Below are 13,848 nucleotides of genomic sequence, written 5' to 3' on the forward strand. Positions count from 1 at the left end.
TTCAGCGATCCATAAATGTCTACTAACAAAAAAGGTGATCACAAATTAAAAAGCATTCACAAAACTTTTTACACCAAATGGTATTTGATGACACTTTGATGTACACTGTCAATCAAAAGTGTAATTTTTTTACATTTTTCATAGATAAAAAAAAAACGAAGAAAAACCCCCCCCCCCAACATCATAAAATCTAAGTACATAAATAATATTAGTGAATTGAGAAATTTTTGTTTTTATTTAATCAATAACAAACTAGAGCTAAGTGCAAACAGTCCTAGATCTCAGTTATGAATTAGGCACTGGTAGCACATAATACAGTGCTGTGACATTTCTTCAGTTTTTGTTCATCTCTCATACTAAATTGTTTCAGAAATTAAAACAAAATCTCAGATAGAACAAAGGCAACTTGAGTAAACACAAAATATAGTTTTTAAATGATGATGTTATTTACTGAAGCAAAAGAAGTGATACAATATCATCTGGGCCTGTATGAAAATGTATTAGTCCCCGTAGTCACTAATTCCCCAAATCTATGAAACTGCATTCATAATGGGGTTCAGCTGGACTACACGCTATAAGACCTGATTACTACAAACCCTGTTCAATCAAATTAACACTTTAATAGAACTTTTTCAACAGCATGAAGTTGGTTAAAAGGTCTTACCCAGTAAAACACTATGCCAAAACTGAAAGAAATTCCATAAATTATTAGGAAGAAGGTGATTGAAATACATCAGTCTGGGAAGGGTTACAAAGCTATTTCAAAAGCTTTGGGACTCCAAAAAACCACAGTGAGAGCAACTATCTCCAAATGGAAAAACTCTACACAGTAGTGAACCTTCCCAGAAGTGGCCAACCTTCCAAAATTCCTCCAAGAGCACAGCAACGACTCATCAAGGAAGTCACAAAAGAGCCAAGGATATCAACAAAGGAACTATAGGGCTCTCTTGCTTCAATAAAAGTAACTGTTCATGACTGTTCATGAGTGGTGAGGTGAAAACCACTGCTAACCCAGAAGAACATTAAGGCGCATCTGAATTTTGCCAAAACACACCTTGATGATCCTCAAACCTTTTGGGAGAATGTTCTGTGGACTGATGAGTCAAAAATGGAACTGTTTGGAAGACAGGTGTCCCGTTACTTCTGGCTTAAACCAAACACAGAATTCCATAAAAAAAAAAAAAAAAAGAACATCACACCTACGGTCAAGCACGGTGATGGTGTGGGGATGCTTTGCTGCTTTGCTGCTTCAGGGCCTGCACAACTTGCAATAACTGAGGGAAAAATAAATTCTGCTCTCTACCAGAAAATCCTAAAGGAGAATGTCCGGTCTTCAGTCCGTGTGTTGAAACTCAAGCGCAACTGGATTATGCAGCAAGACCTAGTCCTAATCCTAGAAGGAAGTGAAAGACTGGTCTCCAGTTATTGGAAGTATTTGGTTGCAGTTATTGCTGCTAAAGGAGACACAACCAGATTTTATGTTTAAGGGGGCAAATAGTTTTTCACATTGGTGATGGGTGAAGGATAACTCTTTGCTTCAATAAAAAAAAAGGAAATAAATAAAAAGTATTGTGCGTTTACTCAGGTTGCCTTTGTTTTATGTTGTATTTCGTCTGAGTCACGTTCTTATATGAACATGTTCTATAGATATGGCAGTAAGTAGAAGGAGTACCTGCATCCCCACTGTGTACTCTCCGTCTGGGCACTGCTTTCACTCGGGCTGGAGAAGACGAATGCTGTTTGTCATACTCAGAAGCGACCACGGAGTAAGAGCGCTGGAACACGGTCCGTTTGGCTGTGTCACTGTCTGTGATGGGACTTGTCTCCAGGCTACCAAAACAATACATGATTTAAACACTCATCTCTGCCTCGACTAGTGAAATGATTACCGTGGCTGAATATTTAGAAAGCATCAATGAAGAAGAAATGTGCTGTTACCTAGGTGGCATGGACTTCATGTTACTTTCCGGTTCCTCAAAGACGTTGGGACAAGCATCAGGCGTGACAGAGATATAAGGAGCTGGGACTGATGTCGATCTCAGGTAGCGCATCTCATCCTGGAACAGGTTTTCATCCTGGTAGCCTCCAAAATTCTCTGTGTGTTGACTGAAACAGCGGGAACATTTTATATACATATTTTTTAATAAGTCTGTAAATTAAGTGTGAGGGTACAGAGAAAATTGGAAAATCTATCTGACTGGCTGATAATAGAGAAGCGAAGATAATAGTGCTGGATGTACCGAGCCAGGGTCTGCAGATACAGGCAACCAATTTTATTTGGCAGCTCTTCAGAAACGCCCTCCTTCAGGCTAGGTAGGTTTGTGTGGAAGGGTTTGGGTGGGTGGTGGCATAGCAGGCTTGGCTCGGCTGCACTGCTCAGGGATAACAGGAACAGCGCATTGGCACGGATCACCTGGTGCGCCTCCATAGTGGGAAGTGCTCGAGGAGTTTTCACTTGCAAAGGCTTTTTCCTGGACTGCTTTACCTGATCCACACAGCAAATACACACAGGTACATATTAATTCACAATTAAAAACCAATAGAATAAACATAAAACAAACTGTAATTGTGAAATATCAAATGTGTGTGTGAGAGAGAAAACAGTTCTACCTTCTCTCTAGCTGCGGTTTGTTTCTCTCTCAGGTACTTCTCCCTGCAGCGATCGCAAACCAGATACCAGGTACTCCCTCCTACGCCGCCATCTCCACAATTCCCAGCCCATCCCCCACAGAAGTGACCAATGCTATTATAGCCTTGACCTCCAGCATAACGCCCACAGCCTGAAATAATTGAGAATAAAATTAATCACATCTCTAATCGACGCTTCTAACAATTATGTACTAAATGCACCTAAATACAACTGAATAAATGGTCAACCATGTACCTGGGTGGGCCTGCCTCATGTGGTATGTAACTGGGTAGGGGTGAGATTCTCCACACAGCTCACAGATCGTATCTTTCTCCGGGCCTCCCATGGCCAGTTGCGCCATTTCACCAAAGAGGTTCCCTCTGGGGCGAACCTCTGCTTTCTCCTTCTTTTTCTTCTCCTTCTTTGCCTTCTTGCTGTCTTTCTCACTCTCCTTCTTTTTCAGGATGGCACTAGAACCAGGGCTGGGGAAGATCATGTTCTGTGTGGCAGCTTTGATAGTTGCCATAGAGATATCCTCCCAAAAAGCTACAAGGTGTTGGAGAGTGAGGGGCAGGAGAGACTTTGATCTCAATGTGGAGTGGCTGGTCACCTCATAAGAGGCCTGCTCACCTTTCCCATCCTCACATTTCTCAGGCAAGGGTGGCTCTTTAAGCATGGAGAGAACCTTGTTCTTATTGATGCTGCCCATCTTGGAGATATCAGGGCCATGAGGTGAGATGTTAAACATGTTGAGAGCGGAGGAAATCTCAAGTGAGTGGCGGTTTTTCAACTTGCTTTCCTTCTCGTCGAGGCTCTGCTGGCAGCTGAGTGAGTTGCGAATGGGTGCATGCTCTTTGGTCAGTTCAGGGTTGAACTTTAGGAAGGAGGAGCAGGCCATGGCATCATGAACAATGCCTTCATGCCACAGGAAGGCTGCAAAAACAGCACGAGCACATTCAGCCACAGAAGGTGACATGGCCTGCTTGGCAGGCTCAGCATGACGAACATTCTCACCCTTAAAGAGTGGCCCTGATTTGTCCTTTTTGGGGCGCACATGTCTGCTCGAGGTTTTGCGGCTGATTTTAGGTGAGGAACGGCTTTCTAATTCCTCCTTGACAGGAGCCTTTCCAATGCTGAAGTGTACTTTGGACGAGCCCTCTTCGGCATTATGCAGTTCTGCATTTTCATCATTGGCTTCATCGCTGGACAGCAGGGCACTGGAAGAGCATACTTCTACTACTTCACTGTGGAGGTTCTCCTGGACAACATGAGGAGACAGGGAGCAGTTTTCAGAATTGCTGCTTCCCCCTTTAGCCTCCTTTAGTGCATGCTTCTGTTTGGGAGAAGTAGACCTGCCTCTCAGTGGCTCTGTCAGGGGTATTTTTTTCTTTCTCAGGACATCAGGGTCCAGGGTATAGGAGTCAGATTTGGATCTCTCACGAGGAGGGTCTAGATGAGCCTTTGAGGAGGGACAGACTTTCATTGGCAGGTTCTTATCATGTGGCGAGGAGGAGCGTGGGGAACTGCTGCTAGAGGGACTTGACCTGCCTGAGATGACAGTCTTCTGTTTGGGTGAAGAAGAACGTGAACCTGGATTTGGAGATTCAGACCGGAGACCAGAGTTTTTCCCATCAACCTTTAGGGCCTGTAAGGTGTTGTGGTTGGGTGAATGAGAGCGGCTGTGCGAGTCAGACCGTAATTTGCCTGTGTCTGATTTGAGGATAAGAGCCTCGCTGGCAGACAGGCTGTCAACAGTCTTGATTTTGCCCTGGTCAGCAGTGCGGTTGGAGCGGCTGTCAGCTTTAGTTGCGCGGCCTTCCTGATGTTGCTTGCTTGCTGGAGACATTGACCGAGCTGTCGCATTTCCTCTCTCACCTGAATGTCATAACAGATTAATGATTACTCAATTTATGAGCCTCCAACAAAAGTTCAAGAGTTTTGAGAATCAGTTGTCTAGAGAAGGAAATAAATAAATAAAAAATTAAATATAAAATATGATGTCTGAAAATTAAAAGTGAAAAGAAAAGCAGAAATTACATGACGAAGAGAAAAAAATGGGGGTAAAAAATTAAGGTACATGTCATGATGCACAGGGAACATGACAAAGAAACCGCTGAAACCTTAGTCTTCCAATTTGCTCGGCCAGATTTCATTATGCCAAAGTTCTGTAGTCAATCTCTCGGAGCCTACGTACTACATACTCCAATCCATACCTAGAGGGAAACTATATAGAGCATCAAGCAGTGGATGAGACGAAGCCCATCTCGGTAGTAAGTCTCCTGGTGCTCCTAGAAGGAGGCATGCTTTACCCACCCTTTTGTCTGAGAGCAAGAGATGAGAGAGCGGTGCCAGGCCCAGCCACACTGCTTTTGTGCACACGCTCACTTGAAGCAAGGCTGCGTGATGAAGCATCTACAGCGGAAAACAGTTGCAAGGAGAGTAAGCAACAAGATTTCAACCAAAGAAAACATCAGAGAAGGAGAGATGGATGGAGAGAGGGAAGTCAGAAAAAAGGAGCAAAAGAAGAAAAAAAAAGAGGCATGCAAAAAGAAGTAGGGAGCACTTGGGGAGAGAAAGAATATTGCCATTGGAGAGATAAGCAATAACTAATGCAATAACTGGAAGTTGATCCCTAGACTGTGACTCCACATACACTAGCTAGGTGAAGAGCTCTAGATGAATGCAGACACACATTCACACACCAAATAAATACTTTTCTCAGCAAGGAAACATATTCTTTTAAAAAAAATTAAAATAATAAAAAAAAAGCCCTTGTTGTACAACTGACTCAGTTGTGGCATTTTAAATGAAACTCAATTCGAGCATTTTTGTATAATCTTGCCCTGTTCAAAGTTGCCTTTAAAACATTAAGTGAATCATGAAAGTAAATGGTATAAATCAGACAAAGGAAAATGAGATAAGGCCAGGAAATGTAGCATATACGATGAGTAAATGCAGTTAAAAATGAGGAGCAAAAGAAATATAAGTGTTAGTGCATGACTTGCTAGAATCAAAACGGCTACAGGACAAGTAGGGAGAAAAATGTCACTTATTGGAATATACAGCAAGAGCGTATGATGGAAAAGAGGCAGAAAAGCAAGAAGCCTAAGCCTGAGAGGAGCACAGACATTTCAAGAAAAACAGAAATATTAAATAACAAAAACAAATACAAAGCCCTGTGCACCTGTGCAAGCAAGCACCACCACTGTCAAAGAGGGCCAGACTTACTCAGAAGCTGTGGTTGTGGCTGAGGCTGCTGGGAAAGGGATTGTCCAAATACAAAAGGACTGTGGACAAGGGAAGAGGGAGGTTTGGCGGCTTGCTCAAATATGGAGGGAGCTGGGAGGAAAGGCCCAGACTGAATGGAATTCAGTATGGCACTCAGGCGGTCACCTGTAATGTGGAAGACAATGGGAATACTATAGCTTTTACGATTGGAACCATATAAAATGTTAAGATTCATCAATGCCCGACACAGGCACATTCACTGGCAGTACAAAGGGGGTGTCAGTGGATTAGTTGAATTATGGATTATGGGGGAACAGGTAAAGGTTTTGGGGACAGTAAGTCAGGTTTATTTTTTTGTTGTTGTTTTTTTAAATCCACACCTCAGTTATTTAAGGTGTAGTGTATCAGGCCATAGGTAAGGTGCTGGCTTTGGCAACATTGCCTTGGCTGTTCTTTCATCACTCCCAGGTTGAGCACAAATCATGGTCGGTTTATACTTGTTGGTTCTGTTATGGTTAGAAGACTCCAAAGAACACTTAAGAAGAGTGTTAATACAGACATAGGCTAGATTAACTTTGGCTGACAAAAATCTCACCATGAAGTGTAATTATAAATGTGCATAAGGTAGTGATGAAGGGTCCATAAGACACCATGCTGCTCAGCAAAGGTGTATGGATGCACCACTCAGCAGCAGTGAATGAAGAAAGCACAGCAGGATTCAGGCTTTAACCCAAGTCCTCTAATGAGAGCAAAAGTGGGGCACAACCTGGTAGGACCAGACAGACTAAGTGTGTAGCACACAGAATCTTTCCCATGCATACAAGGACAACATTATTTGGCACTGATGTTAGCCATGACACACAGTAAACATATAAGCATGCAGAATACAGAAAGAAAAGCTAAGACAATGAATGTATTAATGAATCTAAACTATTTTTCCCCAAATACAACTGAATACATCACCTGTGTTTAAAAGTAGCTAGGCTATATATTACAAAACATACTAATTAGAGACAATAGTAGGTAATGATCAGCGGATGTATAAAAGTTAAAGCTGCCTAAACAAGGGAGTAAACACTAATCCAGGGCCTCGCAGGGAAAAGACCTAGCCTCAATTTGATGCTCAACTACATGTACATTATAAACCTTAGACAACAGATTTCTAGTATCAGTAGCTCTAGACTAGTCAAGAACCAAAAATCCCTTTGTAATTGTAAATCTCAAAACTTTACTAAATATGCAGATGTAGGAAAACAATAAACAAACATACAATTGCCCAGATTACTGATGTGTACAACTTTGATGAGATGTGGTATTGTTTCCAGTGAAATGCAAAAACGGACGAAAAGACGAAAGATGCAAAATGTTTAGACCAATATCACACAATAGAATCACAAAACCTGAAACTGAATACATGTCAAATGAATACATTTTTGGCCTCGTTTATCAACCTTTTTAGTAAAGGAGGCTGTAAATGTTTTCATAGGCCAAACCATACTAAAATATATGTCAACATTGCAGATACAACTCCACAAATGACAAACCTAACAGAGAAATGATAAAATGACTAAAACGTGAAAGAGCACTACCCAAACAATGCAGCTCATCCACTGCAGCTTCCATAAGCACAGATTAACTCTTCCTCCTTATATAGAGTGCCATTTATTTAGTTGTAACTGAATGGCTAGTCTTGGATTTGTTCTGGATTGCTTTCTTTCAAGTCATTAACATGAAATGACTGAATTTGTGAATGAATTTATTGAATTCGTGTGCGCTATTGAAATAAATAAGCAATTTCAACTTGTCAGCATAATCAGCATACAAATCTGCAGTAACACTTATACCAATTGTACAATTTAAAGCCTCGATTAGTATCAAATGAATGAGTCTTTTTATAGGTAAATTTACTTAAACTCAGGATTTTTTTTTAACTAACTAACTAGGATTTTCATTAATACCATATTTCTTAAATGAATTGTTTACAAATACAGTGGGGGAAATAAGTATTGAACATGCAACATTTTATTCAGTAAATTTCCAATGAGGTTATTCACATAAAATTTTCACCAGACATCAGTATTAACTCAAGAAATCCACACAAAGTCCATAAATAAAGTTGTGTGTAATAAAGAGGAATGCCACAGAAAAAAAGTATTGAACACACTAACTGAAATTTATTTAATACTTAGTGGAGAAGCCTTTATTTGTAATGACAGCTTCAAGACGCTTCCTGTATGAAGAAATTAATCGGCCACAGTATTCAGGTGTGATCTTGGCGCATTCTTCTAAACCAGGGGTGTCCAATCTTATCCGCAAAGGGCCAGTGTGGGTGCAGGTTTTCATTCCAACCAAGCAGGTGCCAAAACTTCAGAAGTTTTGAAATAAGTCTGTATCCAATTCCATCAATATGTTTCACAACAATAAGGTTGCGAAGGTCTTGGGAGAGCTCTTTGCTTTTACCCATCATGAGATGTTTGTGTGACACCTTGGTAACGAAAAGCCTTTTAATAGACCATCAATTTACTAACCCTGCTGATATTAATTTGCATAGATAGGAGGTAAAATTACTTTCTAAGTACTTATGGATTTCAGCTGGTTCCTTGCCTTACCTTGTCTTGGAAAACTGCTTTTTCTTAGCGTGTTCAACATTTTTTTTCCTGCGTCATTCCACTTTATTACACATAACGTTATTTATGGACTTTATTGTTGTGAATTCTTTATATTTGCAGATTTCTTGGGTTAATACTGATGTGTGGTGAAAATTTCATGTGAATAGCCTCATTGGAAACATCTTTACTGAAACAAATGTTGACGCGTTCAATACTCATTTCCCCCACTGTAAATTTGTTTGTATCCAGCTTGATAAATGAGGCCCAATGTTTGATTAAAGTGAAATGGTTTCAAACTGTGTGCTAATACTGAAATGCAGTGTATTATAAGACGACAATGTTGGCAGATGGTCACAAAGTAACACATAGTGGGTTTGAGCAATGCTGGTTTGTCTATGTAATGTGCGGTATATGTGGCAGTGTTCCCTACTGACCAAGGTTTTTCTTGCATTCAAGTGATCTAAGCTCACCTTTGTTGTTGGAGATGCCATAATCGAAGCCTTGTGCCCCACTGCCCATAGTTCTACTGAAAGCCTGCACTGAGAAGGGGCTAGGGGGAGGAGTCTGAGCACCATGCTCTAGGACAGCTTGCTCTGATGGAGGAAAAATAAAGCCAAAAATGGACATACTTTATCAGCTTTCCACATGACAATACTTTAATTTGATCAATTTATTATAGTGCCTGTCCTGACTTGTTCTGAAAGCCACTACCTTGGACAAGCATGAATAGAAACTTATTTCTCAATGTTTTGTTTGCGGGTGTGATTTTACCTTCATCGTGACGCAGATATTGGTTTCCTCCTCGGTCTCTTGCTAGGGACCAGGCTTCTCCCTCATCGCTCTCACAGAACTCGACCACACTGTTCTTATCCAGCTGCACCCATGTTCCTTCTGGGTTAACCACCTGATAAACAAACAACATTATTTATCTCATCACACACAACGCGTCAGCACTGGCCATTGCACAGATTGCTGTCACAGTGAAGTATATAACGATTTACAATAAAATGCATCATGATTACACTGGCAGTAAATGTTAAAGAAACTGATGTGCCATTCACTTAATATAATACTCAACACAGAGCACGCTGTTCTGTTTGACATGTGATTATGGAAGGGAAACACGGGGGCAGCAGTGCTAAGTGCACAGTAGTCACAAAAACTTGAAGAGGGGCACTCTGGGACAGCATGACACACCACACCCTTTAGAAAGACTGAGCAGGAAGAGGCACATTCAACCACCTCAATGGCAAACCATGGAGAACATTCGCATGTGCTAAAGAAAGGAATACTCCAAGTGGCCACAGAAGGTCATTTTAGAAATATCTACAGCCTTTTAGTTTTTGAGCTGCACATTGCAGTAAACAGATTTCTTTTTATGCTTACTTGATTGGAGTCCATGAATTGTCACACGATATTTACTGAGCATTCCAAATAGTTGTACTGGAATGTTATTTACTCAGAGCAGGAGCAAAAGCTGAAGCCATGCAGGTTTTACTTCTACTTTTGTGTGTAAGAATTTCAAAGAATGATCACACATCCACACCAAGAGCTTATAATGTATTGTTTCTTTAAAAGGAAATCTTAAAGGACACGAAGAAGAAAAGGAAACTGCTATTACAGTGACGGCAGCACTGGAAATAAGGCAAGAAATCTGGCAACGTAGTGATTTACTAGCAGCCAAAAGAACACAGGTGGGAGTCCATACCTCGCCTACCGCCTTGACTTTGTTCCCCAGTACTAACATCCCAATGGGGATACCTCTAAGGTTTGGGCAGCTTCTGATGTTGTGACCCGAGGGTCCCGTCTTCACTACCTTATAAAGACCTGGTCCGCCACCCAGGCCAGCCCTGTCCACACTGCGCATGGGGGCTTCATGGGAGGGGCGGCCATTGGTCTCCCTTATACACTCATCTGACTGGGGCCTGGCCTCCTGCAAAACCAAAGGTGATAGGTCAATCTCTGAAGCACAAAAGCAACAGGTACATTACATTACTGCATTTAAAATGGGTCTCATTGCAGTGTCAGCATTTAGGCAGGAGCCATATCAGTTACAACACTTAATGTACTGTAACTAGTGTCTACCCATGACCATATTTGCAACAAAAATATCATTAAGAAGTACTTTGTATTGATGTAAACGTATGATTTTACTCTAAAATGTCATTTCTGATTAACTGAATGTGTACACAAAATGACTTTGGCATACTAGAGTGGGGCTGACTGTGTGGCAAGCATGCTGATTTTATATACAAGACCGTAAAAACAAAATGAATTCATGCCAATGACTTGTGAAATACTAAATCAGAATTTGATTGAAATTCTTATGAAATGAAAAAACGAAATATTACCAGACACACATTTATTCAACATAGTCTAGTTAGCCATGTACATTATGCTGCATCTTCCTAAACACATAATTCACAAAAATAAACATGCATGTGTGGGACGGCACATTAACCGTAAATTAACAAGGTTTCGAGCAGACAAATATAAACACAAAAACTGGTGGAAAGCAAAGCAGCAGCAAAGCCATATACATCTGTCCCTCCTTTTGACAACTCACCTGAGGGAAACAAGATAAGGTCGTCCAAGACAAAAGGTCGATATCCCTGACTCCTTGGCTAGCACTAAAGGTACTCTGAGCAACAAATTGTAAGAAAATCAAATCATGTTTGAGAATTACTTTAGACAGAAAAGGTGCTGACAGCATGGGCTTTCTTTTTTGGAAGAGAACTGAAATTCCCTGTATTACGGCTTGTGAGCTACAGGAGTTCCATCATGATCATCTGGGCCTGAATATTAAGCTCCAAATATAATCCAAAGAAATGCTTAAAATATTTTTTTTTAAACACAATCTTAAACAATCTTCCAAAAAAACTGTGGTGTGTCATGCTGTTTTCAATGAAGCTCCTCAAATCCACCAGTCCTTCAGGATGATGGCATTTTGTCCAGAAAAGCAGGGTTATGACAGCCATTTGTTCCATCTTTATCTTGAAGCCATCTTTATCTTGATAAAGTCCCTTCTCTGTGACCAACCCAGGTTCCTAATTAGTATGTTTGATATGAAGGTTTCTGAGCCATTGAACAAATGAAGCTAACAAATCTTCACCCATTTTACGGCAACCTTCAGATATACACTGCGGTTTATAAATAACTATACCAGTGACCAATGTTCTTGTTATGTCTCTGTACTGCAGCACAGTTGAATAACACAGCACACATTTTACAGACTGCCTCACTAGTACTTGTGCCTGGCTTTGTGAAGCCGCAATCATTGGGAGATTCAGGTTGGGAATTTTACTGAGTGAGTCATGCAATTAATCCAATGACACTTTCACTTGTTTAGAAAAGTTTTGCTTAATACTCCAAACCCATATGAAACCCATATGACCCAACCAATATGAAAATTATGTCAGCAATACTAACACAGGCTTTAAAGAGCTTACTGTCAATATCTTTTAATGGATAATTCTAATTATTCTAACAGTTTTTGCATCTTCATTAGTCCATGCAACCTTTTCAATACACAACCATGCATAACTTATAAGCGAAGCAACGTCAGATATGCCACTCTTTTTGTCCATTTTAAGATCAGTGCTTTCTATGTTGTATGTAGTCCTATAATTATATAGTCTTATAACACAATGTAAGCGTACTCACAAACACTACTCACAACTCAAGAAATTAGCTCCCTCAGAATCAGAATTTTTTTTTTTAAACAGTTCCTGTACAACAATTAATAAGACAGCAGTCTTTTTTTATCAATGCTTTATCAATATCATAATTTTGATGCACCAATAATTTCATGAAACCTACTTCATACACTGACATCAAGATGTTTTTCCCCAAACCTCATATGGTAAAGTCTTGTAACAAGTGTAAATGCTTCACAAAGAAACCTCAAATTATGTTTACATTAGCAAAAGAAAACCAAGAGACAAAACATCATTTCAGAAGATTTCTTTCCAAATGGATAGATTTTAAGTATGAATGCTTCAGATATGTTTAAACAGTGGATGTCTACTTCTTACTGTTTTTTAAAACCAATAATCTTGAAGTATATTTTAAAACACATTACACAGAAAACTCAACACTTTGGTATTATTTAAATGGGATATGTTTTCCAGACCTGGTTAAATAATTTTGCTGCAGGATGTCAGTAGCAATTACGACTGATGTATAGAGGATGGCCGATCTCTGTATAAATCCCAGAGATGTTCGCAATGTACACATGATCGTCACACCCTGATAACTATGTGCTGTAAGGCTTGTGTCAGCACAGGTGGCACTTGATCATTATTAGGTTGCATAACCTAAGAAATACGTAGGTTGTACCTGTACTAGGAGCGCAATAAAAGGTGTCACTTCTCGAACGGTCCTTTTAAATGGAATCTTTATTGTTCCGAGCTTTAAACCTAACCAATACATGGTAGTGTGGTTTCAGAAAGAGAAGACAGAAACCTCTTTTCCCAGAGGATATCACAGAATCCTTAACAGCACTGTTTGGGTGGGAATTTGGAAGGGATATAAATATTATTCCTTTTATGGTAGGTAAAAGATAACAGAATTTATCCAGCCGTGAGAACATCCAGTCTGTAAAAACCTTCACATGACATATTTAAAAGGGACTAAAATCCCAGAAATAAACGAGCAACCATTACATCACCTTACCTCTCCATTTAAAACTAATGCACTCAGAATAGGGCTTTTAACTACTCCCCTTTGGACAAATCACAAAGTACAGGCCACTACATGCCCACAACAAGGCTTTAGTGTTAAACTACTGGAGCAAACATGCAATAAATTATTTAGCTGCTCTCAAAGTAATCAACATTCAATGCTTTTAGGGATTTGGTTACTGGATGCACTTACAGCAGAACATCATTACTATAAACACTGGCACAGTGGTCTAACCTCGAAGGCTATAAAGCATCATTTCCAGTGTCAGATAAATGACATAGGGGCCCCTGCTGTTCTACAAAGGGGAGGCCTATACTTACATCAACAGGGACCAGGAGGTTTCTGCCCAGATGCTGGTTAAAAGAGAGGCACCAGGCTTCAGTGTACCCATTCATGCTGGGAACACACTTCTTTACAGTCTCATCATTCAGTCTGAGCCACACACCATCATCATTGTGGATCTATGGGAAACAAGCAACAGAGCAGAGCCATGCCTTCCTGTAACTGCTATCCAGCCATTGCATGATCCTCAGAGGCTGCAAAATGTGAGTGCTAGAGTTGGTAGAGAGATTCTGCAGGTTCTACACACACACAGGGGATGTCTGTGTAGAATAACTAAGAGCATGAATCTGGAACATTTGCATTCATATTGCAAATGCTATTGGGTTCTATGAAAGCAGAGAGTATCAAGGGTGATCC

General features: G+C 40.3%; 1 protein-coding gene across 18 annotated transcripts in view; it reads right to left on the minus strand.

Annotated features, from left to right (window-relative positions):
• mycbp2 (MYC binding protein 2) overlaps positions 1-13,848 on the minus strand; it is a 72,622-nt gene that overhangs the window by 11,218 nt on the left and 47,556 nt on the right. For 9 of the 18 annotated variants that reach the window (XM_053681005.1, XM_053680998.1, XM_053681001.1 and 6 more), the window contains 11 exons: positions 13,470-13,610; positions 10,175-10,399; positions 9,238-9,370; positions 8,937-9,059; positions 5,858-6,022; positions 4,943-5,041; positions 2,885-4,504; positions 2,611-2,780; positions 2,241-2,485; positions 1,939-2,106; positions 1,673-1,830 (listed from right to left, as the gene is read on the minus strand). In XM_053681005.1, coding sequence (XP_053536980.1) covers positions 1,673-1,830; positions 1,939-2,106; positions 2,241-2,485; positions 2,611-2,780; positions 2,885-4,504; positions 4,943-5,041; positions 5,858-6,022; positions 8,937-9,059; positions 9,238-9,370; positions 10,175-10,399; positions 13,470-13,610 — 3,247 coding nt within the window. The remainder of the gene's footprint in view (positions 1-1,672; positions 1,831-1,938; positions 2,107-2,240; positions 2,486-2,610; positions 2,781-2,884; positions 4,505-4,942; positions 5,042-5,857; positions 6,023-8,936; positions 9,060-9,237; positions 9,371-10,174; positions 10,400-13,469; positions 13,611-13,848) is intronic. The other 9 variants (XM_017469489.3, XM_053681008.1, XM_053681002.1 and 6 more) reach the window with 8 other exon arrangements.

This window comes from Ictalurus punctatus, chromosome 6 (assembly GCF_001660625.3).
Source record: "Ictalurus punctatus breed USDA103 chromosome 6, Coco_2.0, whole genome shotgun sequence".
Classification (NCBI taxonomy): Eukaryota; Metazoa; Chordata; class Actinopteri; order Siluriformes; family Ictaluridae; genus Ictalurus; species Ictalurus punctatus.